At 38.7% G+C, this 25,534-nt stretch overlaps 1 protein-coding gene across 1 annotated transcript in view; it reads right to left on the reverse strand.

The window, feature by feature from the left end:
* The window catches only part of RAP1GDS1 (Rap1 GTPase-GDP dissociation stimulator 1), a 70,307-nt gene extending 48,038 nt beyond the window's left edge, over positions 1-22,269 (reverse strand). The window contains 3 exon segments of the mRNA XM_075709463.1: positions 18,261-18,368; positions 21,734-21,806; positions 22,126-22,269. Of these exon segments, the coding sequence (XP_075565578.1) occupies positions 18,261-18,368; positions 21,734-21,806; positions 22,126-22,269 (325 nt within the window).
* Between the last annotated feature and the right edge of the window lie 3,265 nt (positions 22,270-25,534).

A 25,534-nucleotide genomic window follows, 5' to 3' on the forward strand; every position in this document is an offset into this window, starting at 1 on the left:
CATCCTAAAATACCATGTAAAAATCAAGGACCGGTACCCTGAAGTGACGAATTATTGGAAACGTTCAAGGAATGATGAGGGGAAGTCCTTACAGCTAAGGGCACAGCTTAATGCAGCGTAGGAGTTGGAAACTGGAGAAGAGGGAGAGCTAAGCAGATCCTGGTCTAGACTCCTCTTACACTCAGCTTGAATATCTTCTATGTTACTCTGCTAAGCTCCAGTAGCTCCAGTATAGTCTCAGTAGAAGGGAAAGGGAAAAATAACACTGAGTTTCTTGTAGTAGAGATCAAAGATTCGGGATAAAACTTTTCTTCTTTCTGCCTGTAGTAGAGAGGAATTGTGCAGCTCCTCCACAACAGGGCCCCACCTAGCATTGCTGGCCAACAGCTCTGTAACAAACTGAAAATTAACACCGATTCAACTGCAATTAAAGATAAGGTACTAGATGTTAAAACATATTTTGCTAATGCATTCAAAGAATGGCATATTTGAGATGAATATTAGCGTGACATATGATTAGATGGCAGCTATCACTTCAGAAAGCAGCATGACTCCTTAAGCCATTCATAATGGAAGTGACTTGTATTCTCCAAAGATGGCTGTGAGATGCTCTATTTGATGACTTTCGCAAAGCAAAACAAATCCATCTGAATGCAAGTCTGTTCGACAACCCTGTCTCACAGGGGCATTTTTAAACACTACAACATGCACAAACCCCCTCACATCACTTAAAATAAAAGCCTTACTGTAAGTGCAAGTTAAAATAAAAAAAATTGCTAGAGCTTGCCAGTAACGGTGAGAAACAGATGTAGACATATCAGAGTTGAGAAGACAGGCCTCTGAGCACCACTTTCTGCAGTTTCTTAGAAGCACCCTTACTCTGGTGTAAGAGCTATCAAGACAGTCAGCTTGGGCAGCAATAGTAGTCATCAACAGATTTTGGTTTTATATAGCATCTTTCAAATCTGGGAGAAAAGGGAGGGATATTATACATTCTTGAACAGCAAAGGAGGAGCCTTAAACTAATCCAATACTTTTTCCAAGACAATGTTCTCTGTTTTCTCCCTAAACAAGTAAATGAGTATTTTGTGCACCATGACTAGCTAGTATTCTAGAGCAGCAGTTTGCATCTACTATTTAGCTGTGTTTCACCTGTGAAATGGTAATGCCATGTCACTGGGCTCACCACCTCCTCTCTCCTCCTGCTCCTCCCCTTCCCCATTCTCAGGGCTGCAATTGATTTTTGCCTTGTGGCAGCTCCAGGGCAACCCCTGCTGCCTCCGAGCACAGGAGAGATCCACTCGAGCTGACCCTGAACAGAAGCCAGCACAAGCCTGGCAGAGGTGACTTACATGGTTTTTGTGGCTCACATACAGCATGTATATGCTTCAGAGGCTGGGAGCCACTGATGTCTAGGTGACAGAAAATGGCCTAAAAGGAGAGAACTTCAAGTCTGGATTGCAGTTATGCCTCTCTATTTCTGTATTGAACTCCATCTTGAGATGGTGGTCTTTGGCTAGGACTACTCATCTGCAATATGTCACCGATGACATCTGATACAAACAGATTAGGTATAGAATTAAGATTGATTAATTTCAACATATCATGCATAATGTAAGTGCTAATGATTATTAACCTGTTTGCAATGTAGTTTAACTGCAATTTTTGACATGCACTGAGAAACCCTCTCAGAAGATACAATGTAAAGGAGCTTATGGCTTATTTGGAAGCTTTTGTAAGTCCTGACATATAGCATACACTTAGTAGATATAGTGTCCCATGGATATATACAGATGAAAGAAAAGTTTGAATTCAGAGAAAAACATATCAGGACTAAAGACTGGTCCAGACATCTTAGCTGTCTATTAAAGAAGAGATCCTCCTTCTCCCTTAAGTTCAAAACTGAAAGTACAGAATTCCAAATTGAAAATGTAGATATCTGTGAGCCTGTATTAGTAGGCAGGAGATGTTAATGCATTTTCTCCTGCCATGCTGCTGAGATATACAGTATCCAGTCTTATTTTTATGATCTGTAGTTTGATGGACTCATTACTGTGCAAAGCATAAATTGCATAAATAGAACAAAATATATCCTGCAAGAAGTGGGAAAATAAAATTAAATGCTTCTCCAGGCCAGTTGTGTGTAGCAGATATGCACTGATTTATTTTCTTAAGATAAGCAAGGGAGCACCAATAAAAGCACAGTGTTTAACAGACCCGTCGGAAATTGGGAAATCGGCTAGCTGGGATCACGTAGATGAAAACAGACCATTGACCTTTTTCTTACTCTTAAGCAGTACAGGAGGCACACCTCCATATACTCTCCCCTTCAAACCAACATCCCACTGCTTCTTGTTACTCAGGCTGCGTACCACTGTCAAACTTTTGCTAGTCACAAAAGAGGGAAGACTGATTAATTTGACCAGCAGCGAGCGTACCTCTCTTATCACTGGGCACGGACCCCCCTACCTCTACTCTATCCTGAGTGAGTGTTCAAGCATAATTTTTTGTGGGGAAAAGCACAGTACTCTGGCATCAGGCAGAAGAACAGCTACTAACTATGCAGCCCACAGTGTGCTCTGAGGCATTTTTGCCAGTAATCGCCTTGGGTGTTGTCCTGGTTTCAGCTGGGATAGAGTTAATTTTCTTCCTAGTAGCAGGCATAGTGCTGTGTTTTGGATTTAGTAGGAGAAGAACATTGGTAACACACCGATGGTTTAGTTGTTGCTAAGGACTGCTTATGCTAGTCAAGGACTTTTCAGCTTCCCATGCTCTGCCAGGTGCACAAGAAACTGGGAGGGGGCACAGCCAGAATAGTTGATCCAAACTGACCAAAGGGCTATTCCATACCATATGACGTCATGCTCAGTATAGAAACTGGGTGGGGGTTGGCCGGGGAGCAGCGATTGCTGCTCGGGAACTGTCTGGGTATCAGTCGGTGGGTGGTGAGCAATTGCATTTTGCATCACTTGCTTTGTATATTATTATTACTATTATTATTTATTGTTATTATTATCATTACTATTTTACTTTATTTCAATTATTAAATTGTTCTTATCTCAACCCAGGAGTTTTCCTCACTCTTACTCCTCCGATTCTCTTCCCCATCCCACTGGGGCAGGGGGAGCGAGTGAGCGGCTGCGTGGTGCTTAGTTGCTGGCTGGGGCTAAACCATGACAGGTGTAAAAAATGCCATGGGGCACTTCAGCTTGTCTACTGCAAGTCTACCAAAGCCCTGCTCTTCCTCTGCAGAACGTTTACAATTTACACGTGGTGTAATATACAAATAAATCAAGTGTCAAAATAGAGATACAACAGTATGGCATTAAATCCTTGCAGGTAGTTTACAGTACATCCTCCATATAAGGCATCCTAAGGAAATGTGCCAATAAAATTAGTTACATCCTCATGCACATTATTCTAAATTGTCCTGTTCTGTAACTGCAGAATAAATCCATTTTTTCAGGCACCCTGTGTTCATCACATTAAAATTCTAGTAAAGAAAGTGGGGGAAAAAAAAGAATGTGCTGAAATATACAAATTAATTTCTTAAGCCATATGTAATTGGCAGGTATTTTAGTTATAGAAAATCAATCTTTTTGGTGGGCTTTTGAAATGCTTACACAAGGAACGGTATTTTACTTGGAACAAGATGTCTTATATATGAACCTAAAATTGCCTTGTTAAATCTAGTATTTTTGCTAAGTATTTTTTATATTCTTTTAAAGGAGGAGGGCTTAACAGGCAAATGATGCACAGGGCTGCCATGTGGAAACTGGGAAGTCCAAAGATCTTCAGCCACCCTTCACTTGTCTGAGGAGTCAACTGTACACTCAGTTCAGGTAGTAGGTGTGGCTTCTATATGGCTGCAGAAGAAAATACCAAGTCGGAGGTTTTGAAGATGATTTCAGCACAGCTGTAGGTAAATACACAGTTTGGCTGTTTCTTAGAAGTGCCCAAATGGGACAATTACTACTTGCCAAACATGAGCTAAGAGTCTTGTGTGTAACTCTGCACATATATGTGTACAGTTCGAGACCCTGTTCTGCAGGATGCACTGAAGGTATAACTGTGGTAGGAGGGGACTGCAGCTGCAGACAGCACTGAAAAGCAAATAACTGCCCTAAATCAAGCCAAGCTTTTCTTCTCCTTTGTTTTTTCCACTTGCAACTAGAGAGTGGCATGTTTGTTAGACCAGGGGCTTTAGGAAGCATGGATTTAGACTGCCCATCCATTAAGGCCCATGCACCTCTGTCTCTTTTTGATCAGCTTCATGTAACATGAGGTATTATTTGTTAAGGATATGAATCTGCTGCATGCTAGTTTCATTCTGGGCTTCCTAGTAAATTATTAGAAGCTAAATTATTTTGAAAACTTATTTCAGTTGTGATCTTTTGAATGGCTATTTCAGTGTGTTGTCAGTTGTAGTTGGAGCAAGTAAAACCAAGAGTTTCTCCAGGAGCAAGAAAGATCTAGGCAAAATCTCCACCACATAATCTCCTTCCATGCTTTCTATAATGGAGAAAAAGGAAATTATAGCCAACATTAATCGCATGCTAAAAAGTTGGCTTATGCTTACCATTTTAACTCCTTTAGCAGAATTGCATCCCCTTTCAAATCTATTCAATTCATCTGTTAAGGAAACCTAACAATCTAGGTAGCCTGACGTTAGGGTGCCACACCTCAAAATCCTTTTGCTATATGTGATGTCCAGATTTCAAATGCGTTCTTTTAAAGCTTGATTTTCAGTCTGCATGCACCAACCCACCCGTAGAGCACCCGCTGCTCCCTATCTTAAAGCAAAGAAACTGTAGGACTGTAATACTGCTGCTTTAGAAACAGCCCTTTGCGCACAATATAATACAGTGATGTGTAACGGCAGCATAATTGGGGGAAAAAACTCTAAGGTTAAACCTGCAGCTTTAGATGTCTCTTTATATCACTAGATATCAAGACAAAGGGTATGTTAGATCACATAGTGCCAAAATCTTATTAATGTCATAGCTGGGTGATTAAAATGTCAATATCCTTGCTTTTCACGGCTTTTGCAGTGCCTGGAGTCAGAATAATAAAGGGTATGGGCAGGAAATTCTTTAATGCCATAGATCAGAGCTGGAGAGCTGAGCACTGTGGCTATCAGACTCCTTAATTAAGTAGCAGAAATCACTATAGGGGAAAAAAAAAATCCAATGAGTGTCTCAAATTAATTTCTACACTCCCTCCCCTCTCAGCTCTATTTCCTGTGAAATTTCACTCCTCTCTAGTCACTCTTTCCTCCTCTCTGCATCATTTTGTCCACCTTCAAGTGAAAGAAGAGGCAGGGAGGGGGAAGGGAAGGGCAAGGCAAGGCATATCTGTCAGAAGTGCTACTACTTTGCCCTTGCTAGCAGAAGAAAACTGTAGGTTCACTGTTCCCGTTCTCTATGAACAATGAGTTTAAGTTACACTATTAGATGTAACCCAACAGTAGTGAAGGCTAGCACTGCAATAACTCCCATGTTATGGAGCTTTACAAGAGAAATGAGGCACGCCACAGAATTGTAAATTAGCAGCTTCGTGAGCATCCTCTTTATTAAGCCAACCATGTTTGCAATGTACTCTTCTGAAAAATGTATGTATTTCTAGCTCTAGCTGCAAAGATGTTTTATAAACCTCCTGAAACTACTGCAGAAAATTACCTTGGCTTTATAATGTTCCTCCTACATGTACTCTCATCAGAAAGATGAACACATGAATAAATAATGATAAGCCACGTATATCATGAAAGGAACCTTCCATCTGCTCTTTCAGAAAGCAGAAGAGAGGAGAATGAAGGGAGCAAGAGATATCTTTCTAACTGGCACAACCTCCTAACCACCCCAGTAAAAAAGGTTCATGTGACCAAGAGCAGGTATTGATGCTCTCTCCATATATGGCCTCCCTCAAGAAGCATTGTCTCTCTCTCTCCCCCCATAGCCTCCTACTGTATTTTCCAAACCACAAAATGGAGATTTTAGTCTGACCAGAAGAGCAGAAAAAGAGGGTTGTAAAGAACCTCAGTGAAACAAACGATGTGCTCTCATGCAACAAAGAAGGCACCACTGATAAGGAAGCTTTTGCTTAGCATACCTTAGTCAAAAAGACTGTTCCAATTATCAAGAGTTGTTTTTACAGGGAAAAAAATCCTCTAATAATAATTTTTATATAGAAATAAATGTATAAATATAACCTCCTTTTGGCACGCTCCTCCTCGCATTGGGAAATCCCTACAAATACAATCTGCTTGCTCACCTATCCTTCAAACTAGACCCCTAGATGGCAGGGAGGGAGGATTCTCCCTTAGCTGTGAGAACATTTCCATCATGGTGTTTGCTCTGTTGTACCTCTGCCAGCAGCAGGGCAACTTCAATTCCTACTTCTAATGAAGAAACAGAGATGGTGCACAGATGTTTGTAATTAAAATCTCAGCTCTAACAAGGAAGGAAGGACAGATGGAGAGACAGATTCATCAACCAACTAGCTGCATGATTGCCACTAATTAAATTCTCCAAAAGCTATATCCAAGAATAAAAGTGAATTTCAGGATGAGACCCACCCCTTGAATATCCTGTTGCAGGTACCAATGAAGTAATTTAATAAAAATACATGCCAGCTTTGCCTTCAATGAAGAAATATGCACATCACTACTTCCACAGATATGTCACAGCACAAGGCAGAATATTAAAGTTAGGCAGCTCAGAACCCCTGAGTTCCTGAAATGGATCTAGTTTAGAGCCCTGATGCATGGATTGGTGGATTTATCTGAGCAGTTAGTTCCCCCGCTCCCCCTTTCTGACTCACCCTCTGCAGAAGGTAACCACTGCGGTAGCACAGTTGCTGAAAGAGTTTGATATTAGTGCCTCAGCTGTCAAGTTCGTTGTCTGGCATCTTAGTACAAATGTCATCCACTAGCACCTTCATGTTTATACTCAGCCTGTGTGGACATTTTAATCTGCCTCCTCTGTTACTTGTACTAACTGGACTTATTACAGGACACTGAGTAAAGCCTTAAGTATCCTCATGCTTTAGTTTTTCAATCTGTGTAACAGAAATACTAGGCCCATAGTGTAAAATCCTTTTTGCAAATTTGATTTAGTTTAAAAATCAAATCAGATTTGAAAGCTGAGCATTATATCTGCAGGGAATGTTTCATATTCCTTTTAAGCAACCTCTTAAGAGTGCTCTCAAATGCCTGCTGTAAAATTCTGCCCAGTGCTTACTGGAAAAGTACGTCTACATACAAAGGCATTTTTTAGCTACTGATGTTTTTAAAAAGTTTTGCCACCGAAGTAGCTTAAGGAAAAGCTAATCTAAAAAAGATCATGTTTGTAAGTCATAAGGGACTGGGACAAAACTAAGAATGAAATTTCAGACCTGAGATTGTGAATTATATGATCTCTAAATATAATTTTTTGTAAAAAGCAGGCCTTTTCATTGCTTCTATATTGCATTTCAAAAGGCAGGCCTTTTCCTTTGCTTCTGTATTGCATTTCAAAAATGCAATCTAAGAAGAAATTTGTCAATTCTATTATCTGGAACTCCTATTCACTGATGCCTTCTGCGAAGAAAATATATATAATATTTAATCTTTATTTGACACATTGTGTATTCAATGAATAGCATTTGGAATTTAACACTTGGATAAACATCATTTAACTATCCGGCACTAACTAAATACATCACTATTAAGAGGAATTTATGTAAAATATAATCCCACTAAGCAGCAGTGATTACCATTCAGTATCATTAGGGTATGCTAGTTTACTGGGAGACAGTCCAATAAAAAGCAGTCACCTTGATTTAGTATGTTCCAATTAAACAGGTATACTGTAATAATATATTATATACAGCACTTTTAATGAAACATTTCTGGATTGTGTGTATACAGTGCCATGAAAGGGCAACGGCTTCACAAGCTAAGATGCAACAAACATCCTTCTTCGTCAAAAAGAAGGAATGCTTTATAACTCAGCTATTTGAGCCAAAACTCCCTCTTACATAATATCCATCAGGGTCCCCAACACTCAAAAAGGCATTTGACTAGAAATCTTCTCAGGTAAACTTAATAGACTGCAATGAGCTCAATTGGCTGAGCTGGCCCAATTCAATTTGAACCTCTGGCTCCGCTACAAGGGATTACTGCATCAGAGGCAGACTAGAAATTCTTGCTTGTACGAGTGGTCTAAGATGCAGGGATTTGGTTTGACAGCTTCCTACCAGCAAACCCTTACTGCTGATGCAGCTATACTGCCAAAAGCTACAATAAAAGTCTGTTTTGTTGGTAATGCTGCTTTCTGAGGGACGTGGTGTAAGGTATTGTAGCAAAGGAACGTTTTAGCCAATAGAAACTGTACTAAGATGGTTTCCATCCTCGCTAGTGTGAGGCCTAAGCCTTCCCCAGCAGCAGAATACAAAACCTTCCTCAGGGTCTTATGTACTATCTTCATTTTCTCACCAAAACTCTCTCTCTATATGAAAGTGCACCTGTCAAAAATTTTTTCTCTGTAATCCACTATCACCATTTAAGTGAGCATAAGACTTGATTTTATGCATACAAGCCAATCAAAATGATTTTTGGTTATGCAAAATATTCCCAATTATGTTAAATGTTATATTAATTTCTACTAATACAGATGTTGTAAAACATAATTCAGTGGCAAAAGCTAAATTCTTATGTCATGCTTTTTCCTTTAATTTTATAGCTTTATGCTCCCCATCAAGAAAAACAGGTTTATATGACACTCAGCAAAGACACTGTACTAACAAATAAACTGGAAATATACCTTTGAAGGAAGAACACTTTCCTAGACACCTACTGTCATATAAGAATCAAGACTGATGGTGACCCAAAACAAAGGAATTGCTAAAAGAGGCTGTATATATTTTGGCTCTGAATATGCAAATGCTTTGCCGTGTATATACCTTTATACATACAAATATATCTCTTGAGCTTGGTGGGACTACCAGAATGTAAGAACCTATGTCCTTGCAAGTAAGAATATATGTAAATGTTGGCAGAAACAGGACTTTTCTTTATATCCCTTTTACTAATTTTACTCTGTACTCTAAACATGCTTGCTGCAGTAACATACCGAGCTAAATCAATAGAGATTCTGAGCGTAAGCAGCTGTTGTAGAAGGCAATGGGAATTATGAAGATATGGCATCCATCACCACTTAGGTACCTGCAATTCAGCTGGTTGTTTTCTTTCAAAAATTCTACCTTTAAATCTGTTCCTCCCTTCCCCCATTTCTCTCCTTCCTCTAAAAAATCTTAGGCACTACTTTGTTCCTTGTTACTCATCCAGTTAGTTTCATTTCTTCCTTTTTCATTTCTATTCCCTTTCCCTCCCTTGGTTTGAGCAGATGTTAAACACATTATCCCTGCACCACTAAAGTCCAAAGAAGGTGGATTAAGATTTAGCAGTTGCTAAACAGACAACAGTTCCTGTCTCCAATACGCAAAGAAAATGAGTTGTACAAGGTACTATGGGTAGCTTGATGCTACTCTTAATGTTTTTGTAGTTTCCAAGACAAACCAGGAATAATAAAGTAGTAAAATATTTGTCATGGGCTAAGGCCACCATCTTCCTAAAGAATACTTTAATCTCAGCAGGTAACTATAGATTTCAGTAGATAATTAGCAATAATAATGTTTTGGTTTTGTCTTTTTGGAGGAGGATGTTCTAACTTTCATCTGCATATTTCCTTTTCATGGATATACACCATAAAAGTCTGTTGCTTTTTCAGATGTTCAGGCTGGGACACTTACATATCAGGACTAACATGCAGGCATACATCTGCTGTGTCTGTATACATCCTTGGGTGGCCACCTTCTCCTTCTAAGATCACGGGTGGGTGACATATACTAGGGATCATTGGAGGGCAGACCTGAGGAAGATCAAAAATCCACCTGGAAGAGAGAGTGCTGCTAAGAAGAAAGGGAGATGCTAAAGATCAAAGAGGAATAAGAGAGCAGGGAAATGCTATTTGTTGTTGGACTTAATTCTACTAGTTATCAGTTGGTTTAACAGGCCACTGATCCAATTGGTACCATTGTCTGTCTACCCACTTGCTTGTGCCATATATGCTACCTTGATGTGCTTGTGTGCTGGCTTGTGTTGTTACAGCTTACTTGTTAGTAATGTGTATTCAATCATCGGGATGCTGAGTGCTCTTTTTTATTTATATAAAATGACAGTAGTCAAAAGTTAATCCTACATGTAAGGGTCAGAATAGGGCTGGTTTGGTTTAAGCTATAATGCTGTGCAAGCATTCACAGTCATGGAAAGCATTGTTACTTGGTCACAATCCACATGAAATCATCATCACCCCATTTTACTCTTATTCTGCTCAGTCTCTTCAAAACAGAGAAAGGTTAGTTTGGTGATGTCTAAGGACAGGTTTTCTTGAGCAAGCTGTAAAATGCGGAGTTTTTTCTCCATGCTTCAGAAAGGGAAAGGAGTAAGCTTAAAATGTGTAGCCAATGGGAAAAAATGAAAGCGATTTCAGGTAATGTTTATACCTTAGAATAACTCTGCTAGGACAAAAGGTTCTACAACTTTTTTTTTTTCTGCATTTGGGGTGGGAGGGTAGCACATCTTTTCCTTTCATACTAATGCATGAGAAGGTCACAGAAACAAAAGATTAAATGACTATTGCTTAATCCTGTGTGTACTGAAGAGGTACAAGATTTCACCGAAATCAGATGGCACTCTCATGTGCTAAAAGTTAAGCAGGTAGCCACTTACTTGACTGTGCAATGAATAAATGAGTATGTACGCTGAACTGTCAAAAATGGCCCAAAAGGAAATAGATAAAAATAGATAAAGCTCTAATTTTTCTTCACAAATCAAAGGCATTAATAGCAAAAATAATACATTTAAAAATTTCAGAGAAGCAGATTTTTTTGTTGTTGTTGAGCCCTGAATTTAACAATTACAAAACTTTATCTCTAAATTCTCCATGATTTTTCTGCTCCAGTAGAGTAATTGTTCCACCTTCTATGGCCAGCAAAGATCAGAAAAAGGAACATCAAGTATAGGAAGAGCATGAGTACTAACTAAATTCAACAACATATGGAAGCCACAGCTAAGAAGAACAGAATAAAATGAAGAATTTCCAACTAAATATAACCTCTGTGTTAACATATGGTTGTGAGAACTGGAAATCCACCAAAACATTAAAGACAGGAAACTAGATGCCTTTGAAGACAAGTGCCTACAGAAGATTCAGGGCATTGGATGGAAAGTTTGATCACTGTTGAAGGAATGTGAGAAATCTGCAGTCTCTGCAGAAATCCAACATTTTCTTAAGCACTCCAGATGATAACACATCCTCCTCTGTGACGCCATCTAATAGGAAACAACGCATTTCAGAAAACCCACTGGTGACTTTCAAGAGAAAACCTAAACAGCAGCTTTAGGTAGGAGGGCTGAGCTCATGATCTCAACACCATAAAGCTGAAACAGCAGGAAGTGATGGCAAAGGCTTGCTAGCAGTTGCCCAGGAAGTTTGTAACATAATATTATTTTCTCTGATACAACACAGTGAGTATATTCAAAACAACAAAACGTGGCTACAGTATATAGTTGAAATGTGTTTTGTGGCAAAACAAAATAGCATAAAGAAACTGTGTTCATTATGGGGAGAAAAATGACATGCCAAAGAAGCCTTAGGATAACGGTGAAATTTCCAGTTTCAAATATGAATTTAAAATTTTCATGTGTCATCTGATGGTTCTGTGAGTTACCAGGTATCAGCATAGCTCAACAAACAGAAAATAGGGCATCTTAGCCAACCACATCTTCAAGGGAAAGTGCATTATTTTAAACTTTTTCTTTGAACTGTAAGAGCTTTCCAAAATTTCTAAGTCCCTTTCAAAATTGGGGTCTTGCCCTGTCACTTAAGCTTATCTTTACTGGTGTGATTTTGCTTTACCATTTTTACACGCAAACTTGTAAACCCATACTCTTAGCCTCCCAAAAAGTATATGTAAAAAGATGTTTCAAATGCATGTGCTAGCCTTTACACTCCAATTACATGTCAGACATTTTTCAGAGCCAGGTGCTGAAGGCTGGGATTAGTGGGCATTTTCAGCCTCTTACACTGAGTATATCAGAGCCAAAAATAATGTTCTCAGCAGATTTTCAGATTTCTCATCTGTCAAAACTGGGTTATTTATGTCTGCTATAGCCTCTTGTATCTGAAACGCAGCATGTCTGGACTAGCAATAACATTTTTTTTTTTTGTTACTGCAATAATTATGTCCCAGAACGCCTTTGGTTTAAAAGAAAACCTCTATTTCTTGCTTGCTTTTTCTCAGGCAGTCCTTTCTCATGGACATCTATTTGAGGATCTTAGGATAATCACGCTTTTTTGATAGGCACAATATTTATGAGACGGCTCTTAATAGGTGTAAATCTGTATATCTTGATATAAAATGATGGCCAATATTGTATTCTGTTGTATTTCCCTATACAATACAATTAACCTATTGTTCCAAAAATCTAACAGTACATACCCTTATTTTTCTGTGGGTGTGAGATAAAAAATAAAGCATTTACTACTTCTTTGCAGAAATGTAAGCATACGATCTCTCAAAATACTTTTCTCCAGCGCATAGGTGCTTTACTCACTCTTTTGACAAGTTTTTTTTAAAAAACAGATTCCAAGCTGCAAAGCATATGCTAAGATACCCATATTCTTCTCTGTTAGTTTAGCTTGCTGTTGATTAAGGCTTAAATTGAAAATATCTGAGCCTATAAAATCATAAATGGATGAAGTTGTATCCATTGTCTCACAGATCTTTTTCTACATATAACTAGTTCAGTTCTACTATGTTCTTTGAATTATGATAGTAAAACATGTAACATCGTGCTTTTAGAACAAAACTCTTGAAACAAATAATTGTTTTCTCTTTCACAAGATAGGTTTTGGTTCCAAAATAGAAAGTAACTTGAGCTTGTAACATTCAGCTGGTTTTTATTATTAAAAAAAGAATAAAATTCAGTAATATACCAAGTCTAATGATGCCACTGGAGCTGGTGTTTAATACTGTCATTTTTCTACAGTATTTGCACTGAGAATTTCTGTTGGTCAGGAAAGCAAATATGCTTCCCTTGCATCTTTAGTGTAACTTTCAGTACCACTTGTACATAGGGGAAGAATGAGAATTCAGAGAATGTTCCTCTGTCATGAAAAAAACCCCCCACAAAATACTCTTGAATTCCAAAGTTGCCAAATATGACAGAAACTTAGTAAAAATATCAGAGCAAATACACAGCTTTCATTACTATGGCTAAGACCTTGAGCTAGGTGGCTGTGGGCTGCAGACAAGTATGTGACATTTGTGTGTTGGTCAGAGGGCAACCTGAAGCCCAGGGGGAGGGAACTATGCTCACCCTTCTGCAGTGAGCACAGGGAGGTGACACAACTGCATTTCTCTGAGAAAAATGTACTCAGATTCACCTACCAGAGCTCTCCTTCCCCCAGTTTCCTCCTGTGGACTTTTCTGCAGACTTAAATTCTTTTCTTCTTTGCACACATTATTATAAAGCAGCTACAAGATAAGCTGTTTATTACTCTAGCCCATTTGGAGGCGGGGTGGGGGGAGAAGAAATGACCCCTGTTTGTAAAAAGTATCAAATTATAATGTAAGGAATTCTGACATTGAACACAAAATTAAATTTCATTTTGCAATGCACAGTTAACCTCAGAGCATTTTTTTTTAAGCTGAATCAAAAAAGCTGCAGCACCTCAGAATCATATTCTCTAACAAAGTAATTCCTGGGGTTTTGCCTTTTCTGATTGTTATGATCATTCTATGCTTCATATTACTGTAAACAGTCTGCTTCCAGATCAGCAAAATTCTTTCTTGACAGTAACACATCAAACCATGTCTATATAGAAAGAATCCAAATTCTATGGAGCAGACAATGGAGTGATGTGTTTTAATATATAGTTTTTAAAAGAAAACACATGCGATATATGAATTTCACCTCCTGATTCAGCAGAAACCAGTATTTTGTTCAGTGCATGGCTGACTATTTCTTTGCTTCTAACATTGCTTATGGATCATACACCACAGCCTTACTTTAAAAATCTGAATTATGGAAACTTCAGCAATCAAGAGATGGTGAATGCTGGCAGATGGAGAGAGATCAAACATTCGTATTTTCCTTTCAGAAGTAAGGGGGACAGAATCTCAGCTTATGTGAATGAGGTAGATCCACAGAGGTGAAAGGAGCTGTGCTGATTTACATGAGCTGGGAATCCAGACTAATGTTACTGCATGTCTTCATTACTGCAGGCATTATGGGTGCAAAGTCCCCAGCTATGCCAGTTGACTTCACTGGGAATGTTGAAGGAAGTCCACACAAAATGAGGTATGTTCTTATTATTCTAAAGCATTTCTAATGCATGCTTATCTCTTATTCCTCTGTCATTGTTGCCTCTTTCATCCTAAAGTCCTCAGTTTTATCTAGTACCTCAAGCTAGTCCATATACGACTGGCCTCAGCCAGAAGTGCTGGTGACAGATAAGAATGAAAGTATCTGCATAAATAGGAATATACATCTCTCCAAACAACGTCTCCTGAAGAAACCATCTGTGCAGGATTTTCAGACCGGGGTCTCAGATGCGAAAGGCTATACAACTATCTCTCTAGACAAATAGTAGCTAAAACCATTTGAATTTGGCTTGCCAAATATTTACCAGCAGTTATCACATTCAGCAAATGATTTGATTCACCCTTGTGTAGTATAGCACATGTGTGTGCATACAACTTAATTCGATTGGTGTGACAAATGGCAGAATAGCTCGTAAAGCCAGACAGAAGGTATCATGTTCCAGGGCACTACACCCTGTCTGGGATTATCAAAAGATCAGCTGTCAGGAGGAGTGTGAAAAACAAAAGAAAAAGCAGCAGATTACATAAAAAGAAATTAAAAGCTACAATATTCATCATAACTTTGCCATCCCTTTCTATATGGTAGGCAATATGGGAAGAAAGTAGTTTGTAACGTTTTAACATAATGAAAAGTTGAAAGATTATATGCAAAGTAAATGGAACTATAATTGTCACTGTATTGTTAGAGCCTAAGGAATTTAATTTACGTTTCCGCAGCAACCACAACCCTATGCTGCATGCATGCAGTTAGCAATTAAAAGCAGTGCAATGCTCTCTGAAGCATTCATATGTACGTGCAATATGCCCAAACTGAAGATGTGGAAATTATTATTTCCTTTGTTAAAAAGGAAGTGTTGTTTTAACACTGTGTTCAACTGCCAGTTTTGGCTGGCAGTAGATGGGAGTGGATTGCGTTAGTGTATTAGTAATGTACTAAATTTTATATAAGATAAAATAATATTTTTATCTCCAAGCCTTAATGAAGTGAATAAAACTTTAAGTTCTGTGACTTACAATACCACGGTGAACTCCCAATAAAATCATAGTCCTATAAAATTCGCTTAAAATAAACCCTATTCCTTGCATGGCTTATTTTTCTAGTGTTACTCTAATATGATGATTTACTGAAATATAATCAGAACGTATACTTCATTAATATAATCATACACATGGGAATATACTAAAGGAGAGCAGAATAATTATTTGAGAAATCTTATTTAAATTATTTCTGTGTGACAATTAACATGTAGTTTTATATAAACAATCTGGTTTCTAATTTTTACTATATAATAATTTATACACAGACACAGAGGTACAGTGTGTATCCCATATCTATATGATATCATACATATGATAATACACACTGTAACTAAAAATCAATCAATAAATAAATAAAATCCATATTAAGATGTTAACTGGATGGATGAGAACGATGAGAAAGGACATTCATTGGTTGTTCGGTCAAAGGAAGGACAGTCACAATATATTGGTAGCCCAATAATAACTCAAGAGACTGCAGTGTTTAGAAAGCTGATTCTATATCTATTTGTTGAATCAACCTATTACATGCAATTTACCTCATAATCTCTGAAGTCTTTTGAATGTACTGCTGTTCTCACAAATTTATTCCAAAACAGAAACCTGTCTTCTGTGAGGATTTTTTTTTTCCAAATCATCAGACTTTTTGAGAACTAAAGCCTGCTGTCCAAAGAGGCTCAGCAAAACTTAGGTATGGAAGTGTCTAATTCACTTGAACAGCAATTGATATACAGGCTCCTAAATCACCAGCAAGTTGTTGAAAAAACTGTCCCATCTAACCCATCTAATTTTCAGTGAGTTAGTTTAGTTGCCCTCAACCTTGGGCAACTGAAAATATGTGGAGATGTGTATCATATGGCAGCTCAGCAGGGTTATATTCATGTTACTGACTTATACACAAAGAACATGGTAAATGGTGGAGGGATTATAGCTATATTTTTTAAAACTACCCAAAAGAGAGAGATCAAAATCCTAATAATCTGCTTATCTGATCTGGCAGCAATGAGACTAGAAGAGAAAAGATTTTGGAAGGAAGAGCAAAGCCCTAGCCTGAGACGGAATAGAGTAATGTGATTGCAAGGAAGCATCGGTAAGTTTGCTGTACATTAGTCAAAATCATTTTGCATCTGCCAAACTTGTTCTGTGACATAGCTATGTGACCTTCATAGGCAAAATGGTGAACTCTGTTATTTACACTAAGTACTTTGTCATTTTTCATACCATCTTCTTTTTAGTACTTATCAATTAAGTATTAGACTTAAAAGTACTGGAAATACCTAATCCAATTGGAAGTTGGATTAAAGTATTGGATATACCTCATAAATAAACCTGTAAGAAAAATGATTCAGCATCTTCTAGCGATAGGATGAGAGGAAATGGCCTCAAGTTGCATCAGGGGCAGTTTAGATTGGATATTAGGAAAAATTTCTTTACTGAAAGGGTGGTCAAGCATTGGAACAGGCTGCCCAGAGAGGTGGTGGAGTCACCATCCCTGGAGGTGTTCAAAAAATGTGTAGACGTGCCACTTTGGGACATGGTTTAGTAGGCATGATGGTGCTGGGTTGACGGTTGGACTGATGATCTTAGAGGTCCTTTCCAACCTTAACGATTCTATTCTAGTTTTACTTTCATTAAAATATAATCCAGCCACCAAGCCAAGAAACATAAAATTAATTATCACTTTACCCTTAATTAGTTTAGTGGTGGACTTGGTAGTGCTAGGTGAATGGTTGGACTTGAAGATCTTAAAGGTCTTTTCCAAGCTAAATGATTCTATGATTCTATCTTCCAAAAATGGGTTGATCTAAAACCCAAATATTTTATTATTTCCTGGCTGACATCTCCTTGCAAAATAATCAGAATTAAAAACCCACTACCATTAAACACAGAGACTGTTATAATCCATATTTGATTTGACATGGATGGTGCTTATATTCTGTTGTGAAAAACCTCATGAAGTATGTTACATCAACTAAGCCAGAAAGCTGTGATTTATAGAATACCATCATGGGAAAGAAAGAAGACTTATTAATAGTATGTACTTTTGAGTGTATTGATATTTACAAAGGACTAACATTTTTTTTAAATAAAGCATTTCTAATCATGGCTTGCATCTATCCTGACAAGTTTTTCCACCTGAAATTGTACACAGGTTTTTCTTCTGCCACCATCTGAAGGCACTAAGAAAGTTAAACTCAGAAAAGTCTTATAAGCTGTCATCTTCATTTATCATACCTTTCTGCCTGCTACAAGTGGGGACACGCATTCTACAGCTTTTGGTGAAAAAGACATCTTGTTCCATTTTTAAGTTATTTTTGTTATCATACCACATGTCAAATTTCGATCATCTTTGAATATCCAGCCTATTTCTGCTAATTGAAGCTACTGGAAATAAGAAATATGTGATCATAAGTACGAGGAAAAATACATTACAAATAGGAAACTATGCTTTTAACCAGAATTAGCAAGCTGCTCCCATATGCCTCTCCCCATCCTATCAGGCTTATTTGTCCATCCCTGTTCTTTGTTTCTTGAGTGATCAATTGGAAAAGTGATCATGCTACTTCATCATATTGGACAAAGGACTGGACTAGAGCTGTTCCAAATATCCAGGTCTTTACTCTCACCATCTTCGATGCTACCTGAATGTTACGGATATATGGGTTAAAAAACCCGAAAGCCAGAACAGCCAATCCAGTAGTCTACTGCTTGAGTTCTGCCACATTTTACTACCACCATTTTAATTCACGTATCTCATTATACGATTTAAAATTTGAAAGGTCCATACAACTTACTGTTTTGTGCCAGAGCTTGAAGCAGACAGTCCAAGCATCCCTCCAAGCTATCTGCTGTGCTGTCAGTGGTTGTTATCTTCAGCTTTTTCAGGGCATCACTTAGATTATCTGCTTGGTAAACACAAAGAAAAGAGAAATCAGTGTCCTCATCAATTTGCTAACAGCATTATAGCCTTGAATGTAAATAGTAACTGTAAGGTAAACAAGATCCTCTATCAATGAAGAAGGCATGTATGGTCTGTATTCTGAGGATACAAAAAGCCAGGAGTCAAAGGTTATAGATGAAATTAAAACTTCTCAAATTTAAATATACATTTAGCATTCAGCATCTGAGAACAGGATGCCAGCAGGCACTTTATGAAATGCCACTGAACAGCAGTTTAGCCATCAATATTTCCTCAGCCCAGTTGGTACAGAAAACCAGCAGCCGTTTCTTTGCTTCTATCCTTGCGTGGGGGAAAAATATCATGGAAATAAGCACATCTTGAATTTTTTCGTCAATAAAGGGAAAGTAATTGAAAATGCCATTTTCTGCATGTTGTGTAGGCTTCCATCTTGACTATACATTCGCAGATCCCTAGTGCTAAGCTTATAGCCTTTTGAGTACTATGCCATTTTCCACCATAATGTTACAAGCACCATTGACCATTGTTTATATGAACTTGTGTTAACTCTTTAAATTCAACTGATCCATAAAAACATAAGGCATCTTCTAGAAATAAGAAAGTTCTGTTGTAGATTTCAGATAATTAAATAACTTTTCCCTCTTTAAAAAAAGAAATATACCAAACACCCAAACCACATAATATAATTCTCAATAGATGCACATTTATTCCCATAAATGTTGGGGTAACACGACTGCTACCATTTTGAGTATTCTGTCTATTCACAGGCAAGGTATAAGTGCTAGCAGCTGCAGCCTGAGTCTCTTTGGTTTGCCTGCTGATGACTAACCTCACTCTGAATGGACTATCCTTTTAAAAAATGAGTGCTGATTCTGTTTCCATGCCAACTCTGTCAGTAAGCAGAAAGTGTTACTCAAAACAAATAATGTTAAATAGTGTCTAGCTGTCTCTTGTTCCCCAGTGACTAATCAAAAAGCCTTGACCCAAGCCCTACAGAACCGTAGGTACAGTTTCTTTGCAATGTATCACTGCTACCTTCTGAGCCTGAAAGGCAGCCAGTGCTGCCTTAGAGCTTCATACCAATGTAGGAAGCCCCCTTCACAGGCAAGCTGGCAGCTGCTGTGCTTTGCCTCCTCTTCACTTGCCCACATATGGGATGGTGCAAAGGAATGGAGGCACAGCAAGAACTTCCTTTTATTTGTCTTTGAGGCACTGGCCACCCAGTGGAGACACAGCAGGCATCCCACGAAGAGGGTGGAATCTCACTCCTCCTGGAGCAGCTCTGCTTCTCAACCAAAGCTGTGGCTTTTCTCCCACCTCCATTTTTTATTAGCATATGCTTTTGTAGCCCAATATTCCATACAGATAAAGGTAAGATGCTTCATTTTTGAAGTGCTCAGTATTGAGGTATGAAATTCATCATGGAATTGTTTATCAGGCAGTTAGTTTGTCTATTCATTAATGAACATGTTCTTAGCTACGCTATAGTCAGGAATCCTGTTACTCCTAAATGCAGAGAGCCAGCAGCATGAAGATAACTCTGTAAAAGCCTTTAGGGCAGCTGCACTTGGTTGCACTCCTTGAGATCTCAAACCTGCCTCCCTACCACCTCTCCTCACTATGCTGAAATAACACCTCCCAGAACAAGGCACCAAGAAAAAAAAACCCAGATTTATCATTTTCCCTTGTACTGACTTACGTTACTGTCTAGCAGGCTTACTGCAGCACATGTATTGAATGACACTTAACCAACAGTAGAGCTGAACATGCACTGCAAAGTCTCATTGCTTAAATAAATTCTTCAGGAAATATCACTGGAATGTGTCAAAAGACACAGGTGCAGGGTACCAAATGACTAGCCCCAGTACTACAATTTAACATTGTGTGCTGCACCTCCTCTTATACTTTCCTCACCCACCTCCCTCTCATATTACTCTCTTCAGTTTTCCGCTAATATAGCACTAATTTTCTTCCATCCTACAGGCATCTCATCTCCCTGTATACTCACACATTTAGCTTTGAAACTGCAGCAACCATTTATAGTAAGAGGACTAAATCTACTGTATATATAAAAAACCAGGGGTTCCCACAATCTGGGGAAGAAGAAAATGCATAGGTAAGAAATTCACCTTCACACCAGATTTTGCAGATTATGGAGAGAGGCTATTGTTATCGGAGAGCATACCCAGACTTTATTTCTCTCTTCTAGCCTCTTCTACCTTGCACGTGCCCAATAAATCACAACTTCCCACTTATCGTTTCATTTTACTGTGCAAAGAGATGAGTGCTTTACCTCAAATACTTGTAACTTCTTCCACTCTGTGCCACATCAGAGCCTGCAATACAGTCAGGAAGGTCTCCCCAGTCTTTTTTCCTACTTCCCCTTTCTGCTCAGTGCCATGTTAAGCTTTTCTAGGGAAAGCCCACTCTTTTAATACCATACAGTTACATAGGATATGTAGAATGATGCGTTTTGGGCAAAATTTTCAAATGTGACTATCCAAATATTTCACTCCCTAAGACAAACACCACAATTTTTCATGGTAGTGAGCATGTGCACATCCCACTGACATACATGGATGTTCAACTTCAGACACACACTTCAAGAATCAATGGACACATGTCGCAATGGTATGCCATGTTACTTTTAAAATGCCTTACAAAAACTATGTTGCAATATGTGCCAAATTGCCATTTCACTAGATATGACTGGATACTATAAGTACTTTTAAAATAATAGAAATTAATTAGAAACCATATGCACAAAGTGTGTTTCTAAAATAAATTACAATAATCCTTGAATTTCTAACAAGCCTACAACTCTCAACTTGCTGCAGCTTGAGACTTACTCTTGTGCAAAAGAAGAAAACATAAGTAGGAATACCATAGAAACAACAGACCTCTTGGCACAATGTCAGAAGGCCACAGGAACAGAGGAAAAAAACACCCTTCAGGAAAGACTTTCTTTGCCCATTTTGATTCTTTCTGTCAAAGCCAGTCTCCTTTTTAAACAGGGTCCATACCTTGAAAGACACATTTACTTCTGAAACCTGAGCATTTCGGACATATGCAAATACATCTTACACATACAGAGGTTTTGTTATCTTTTTTTTTTTCTTTTGCTGTTCTGAAAGGAACAAAACCTTACAGTTTGAGATGACACCGACAGGGATATTCAGAGAGGAAGGGCTGTAGTGTTCCAACGGGCTCTCACCATATAATCACACAAGCTTCCTGACTTCTGCAGTTTCAGTTGCCCTGAACCTGTCATTTAGTGAAGTAGCTGCAGATGCTTGTCTTCCATGTACAAAAAACCCCGTTGTTTTCTTGTGATCATCTCCCGCTTACCCTTCTTGTCTCTTCCTCTCTTTCTATAGAAGCTGTTTCCAGTAGGCTTGTTACTGCATTGGCTGATCAGATTCTGAGAGATAAAAACCCGTGGGATAAAAACAACATAAGGAATCTTTTTGGCTGAGTGTCAGGGAAATGTGAATAAGTACATTTTGTCAATATGCAAGGTCACATGAAAGCTCACATTAGTTGGGAAGCTCTAAGAGGGCAAGATCAGGAGAGTAAAGGTAAAAATAAGGCTCATAATGTTCCCTATGGCACAGTTGCTCAGCAGTCTGGTATCAGGTCATGAGTTTGTGAGGCATCAAGTCAGAGGTTTAACACAAGTATCAACTATTTTGTTGATGACCCCAAGCACAGGGAGTCGCTCATACTGACACCTGGCTTACCAGATTGCTTTCAGAAGAATTAGTTCTCTCATCTGGACAGAAAGTCCTGAATCTCACAGACCTTAATCCTGTATATCCTAATGATACAAACTGATAATTCAGGAAGTGGAGCCTGGCAAGAACTGTCAGACCTGTCTGGCCCATTCCACCTACTGTTGCATTTTGTCTTCCCCTGATAACTACTGCTGCACTAACACTCATAAAATGAGGTGGTTTAAATACCATAGTAGCCCGCGTTGCTTTTGGTGGCAAAGCATTACTACTATCTCTCACAAACTTTTGCTATCCCTTGTGCAGTCATTTGTACAGAGAAAAATAGTCAGAAACTAACATAAGTGAATGCTTTAATATTCCATTCCATTTCACTGTACCCTTTCTTCTGAGCGCTTTTCTGTGACTCTTTCTTATTTTCAATCGCTAATTTGTTTCATATGGAAGAACTGTTCTTTCATTTGTAAAGATTTGGTAAGTTGATCAACCTTGTTTAGCATCAGGGCCACAGGAATGCTGGCTAGACTGCAAATAGTTTTACAAGGTACCCAATAGTGTATCTAGGCATGCAAGTTCTTTGGACAAGAACCAACTTGCTAATTTTGCCTTGAGTTCACAGCATCTTCATCCAAACCACAGAAAAGTGAAGATACACAAAAAAGCCATCTTCTAAGACTAACATTAAAAAAAAATATTTATAATGTTTTAGCTGAGTATTTAGATGGATACCTTTTGTCTAGAGAGTTTATTTTTATACGTTTTGTGATCTTTTTTCAGTATAGATATTTTCTTAAAAAATGAGAGTCTGAACATATTCACATTTCTTGTATCTTTTGATTGACACCTAGTATACTGTTGTTATTACAGGGACTATTACATTATACATGCAACTTAACAGATAGGGAATTCAAAATGAATAGATATTGAAATGGGACGTACTGAAACAGGCTGATCAGATAAGAAAAGAAGTTCAAGCAGTTCTGCTATTATGGGGATGGTGGCTGTATTCGCCTCAGAGCCTTTTGAGTCTGTTTCACTGCCTCTCAGGAAACAATGAGACATCAAACTGAGCAGAAGGAATGATGCCATTTTATGGGTCTCCTTGTGTTATAATGGCATAAATGTATTAAAAATTTAAGTGTGTACGTCTACATGGACTCGACTTCAGAAATTACTTAATTTTCTTGTATGGACTTTAACTTCCTAGAATTTCAGTACAAACTAACCTATCTGGAAAATCCACCACTGAGTCACCACAATTGTTTTTGACTAAAAGTGTATTCTGAGGTTATATTATTTGATAATATTATATTACATTGTTTATTATATAATTATTATATTATGTTTATATTATATCTAACGGTTAACATATATTTATTATATAGTATTTATTATATAATTCTATTATATTGTATGCATTATTTCAGATTATTTAGGAACTGACACAAAGATCAGACATGTAATCCATTTAGGCCAGCATCCAGCTCCCAAGCCATCCTTACCCCACACTCTTCACTTCCCTTCCGATTTGTTGATCCTGAAGCTGGCTGCCTGAAGAGTAGGCATATTTGGCCTGAATTACTTGTTGCAGCAGGAAGCCCAGCAACTGGTGAGATCTGTAGCATGCCTTTGGTCTTTAATGACCCCAGATGCCCCTTCCCCAAAGAAAGCACATTAGACTGGCCCGAAATTATCAGAGCCCATTAGTTCCAGGACATTGAATAAGCTGGCAGGAATGCACAGGACAGGTCCTTCTCAAATCTACATAAGGAAAAGCTAAGATGCTTCCCCTTGGATACTTTGTCAGAAGATACCTCGTCCCATACAACAGTTTATCTACCTAGACATGCAAAATACCCAAAATATACATAGTTTATTGAGGACAAAAGAACTCTGTCTTCATGTTTAGGCCATTGCCAAAAACTACTTCCTCCCCTCCTTTCTTTGCAGCAGCTGCCCTCAAGTACTCCCAAGTGTACAGTGTTTTCTGTCAAATCACCCAAATCTGTCATTAGAAATGACTCCCTGCTCTTAGCCCAGCCAGGAAGTTTTGAAACTTGGCATCTGATCAGGAGGTAGATACATGCTGTCAGAGGCCAGTGGTAAAGAATTAATTTTTGATAGGTAGTGCCAGGAGAAACTTAGCTGGCTATTGTTTCCTAAAAATAATAGAAGTAACAGTGGTCCTCTAATAACAGAGAAAGTCTAGTGTGACTCAGTGGATTCCCACAGCATTTTACTCTTCTCAGGAATGACAAACAGATGGGCCTGACTGAGAGTGGGTCCTTGCGAATGTAGTGTTTACATGCTGCCAGGACATAAGGCGGGACAACCTCGATATGAACCACATCTGACATACTCACAGACTAGATTAGTAATTGCCTGGCACAGACAGGAGATGGACCTGCATGTGCTATGTGAACCTGTGCTCCATCTTGCTTCTCTGCTACACAATGGCATTGCAGGACAGAGCTGGGAGATGGAGGTACTAGCCGTCAAAGTAAGCAATTGCCCTTTTTCCTTGCCAGGCCCTCTTGTGCCTGGTTGCTGTGGAAATTTAAGCTACCTGAGAATTACAGATTGTTCTGCAGGCGTTGTTCAGTCAGCAATGTCAGAGAAGGATCTCCAGACACAGAGCCACACATCTCAGAAAGCTGACAAACAGGCATGGGTGCTGCAGCCATGCTGGTTGTTATCTGCAGGTGGCTCTTTTCACTTAGCATTGCATGAGCAAGATGCTTTTGGCTGCACTGGTGCTCTTGTATGTAACCTTTCCAAGCAACAACCTGGCATAGGATTCCTCTTTGGTCCTTAGAGATGTTCCTTCTGTGAGTTACGCCACCAGTGGAATGGACAGTCTGAAAGCACCCCTGTTCCCTTGAGTCGCTGGAGAGATACGGCATCTCTCCAGTGCACATGGGTGTAGCGTGAGCTGCAGGGTGCTGGTTCTTCTCTGTTGCCCTGCAAGATGTGTGCTGGCAGCCTGGGGCTATCCCCAGCAGGAGGTCATCTAAACTGCCTAGGGATGCACAACCAGGCGACCTGGTAAGGACAGACCAGACCAGACGGTCTATGAGAATTCAAAGGTCAACAGCTTTGTTGGGACATGAACAGGAAATAGAAAACTATTTTGCCACTGTAAAATGATGACTATGCACCCACATTTTTAATACTGCATACAACTCTAGGCACCTCATGCTGTAAATGACATGCTGCAGAACTAGAGAAGGCACAGATATGGCTGAGCAAAGGTAAGGAACAACTATTCCTCAAGAAGTTAAATAGGCAAGAACTCTTAATTTTGAAAAAAAGATGACTGAGGGTAAAAAATGATTTAGATGCATGGAATCATGAATAGGACTAAGGTAAAGAAAAGAAAGCTACTGTTTACTGTTTCTCCTAACACTACAACTAGAAT

This window comes from Pelecanus crispus, chromosome 4 (genome assembly GCF_030463565.1).
Source record: "Pelecanus crispus isolate bPelCri1 chromosome 4, bPelCri1.pri, whole genome shotgun sequence".
NCBI lineage: Eukaryota > Metazoa > Chordata > Aves > Pelecaniformes > Pelecanidae > Pelecanus > Pelecanus crispus.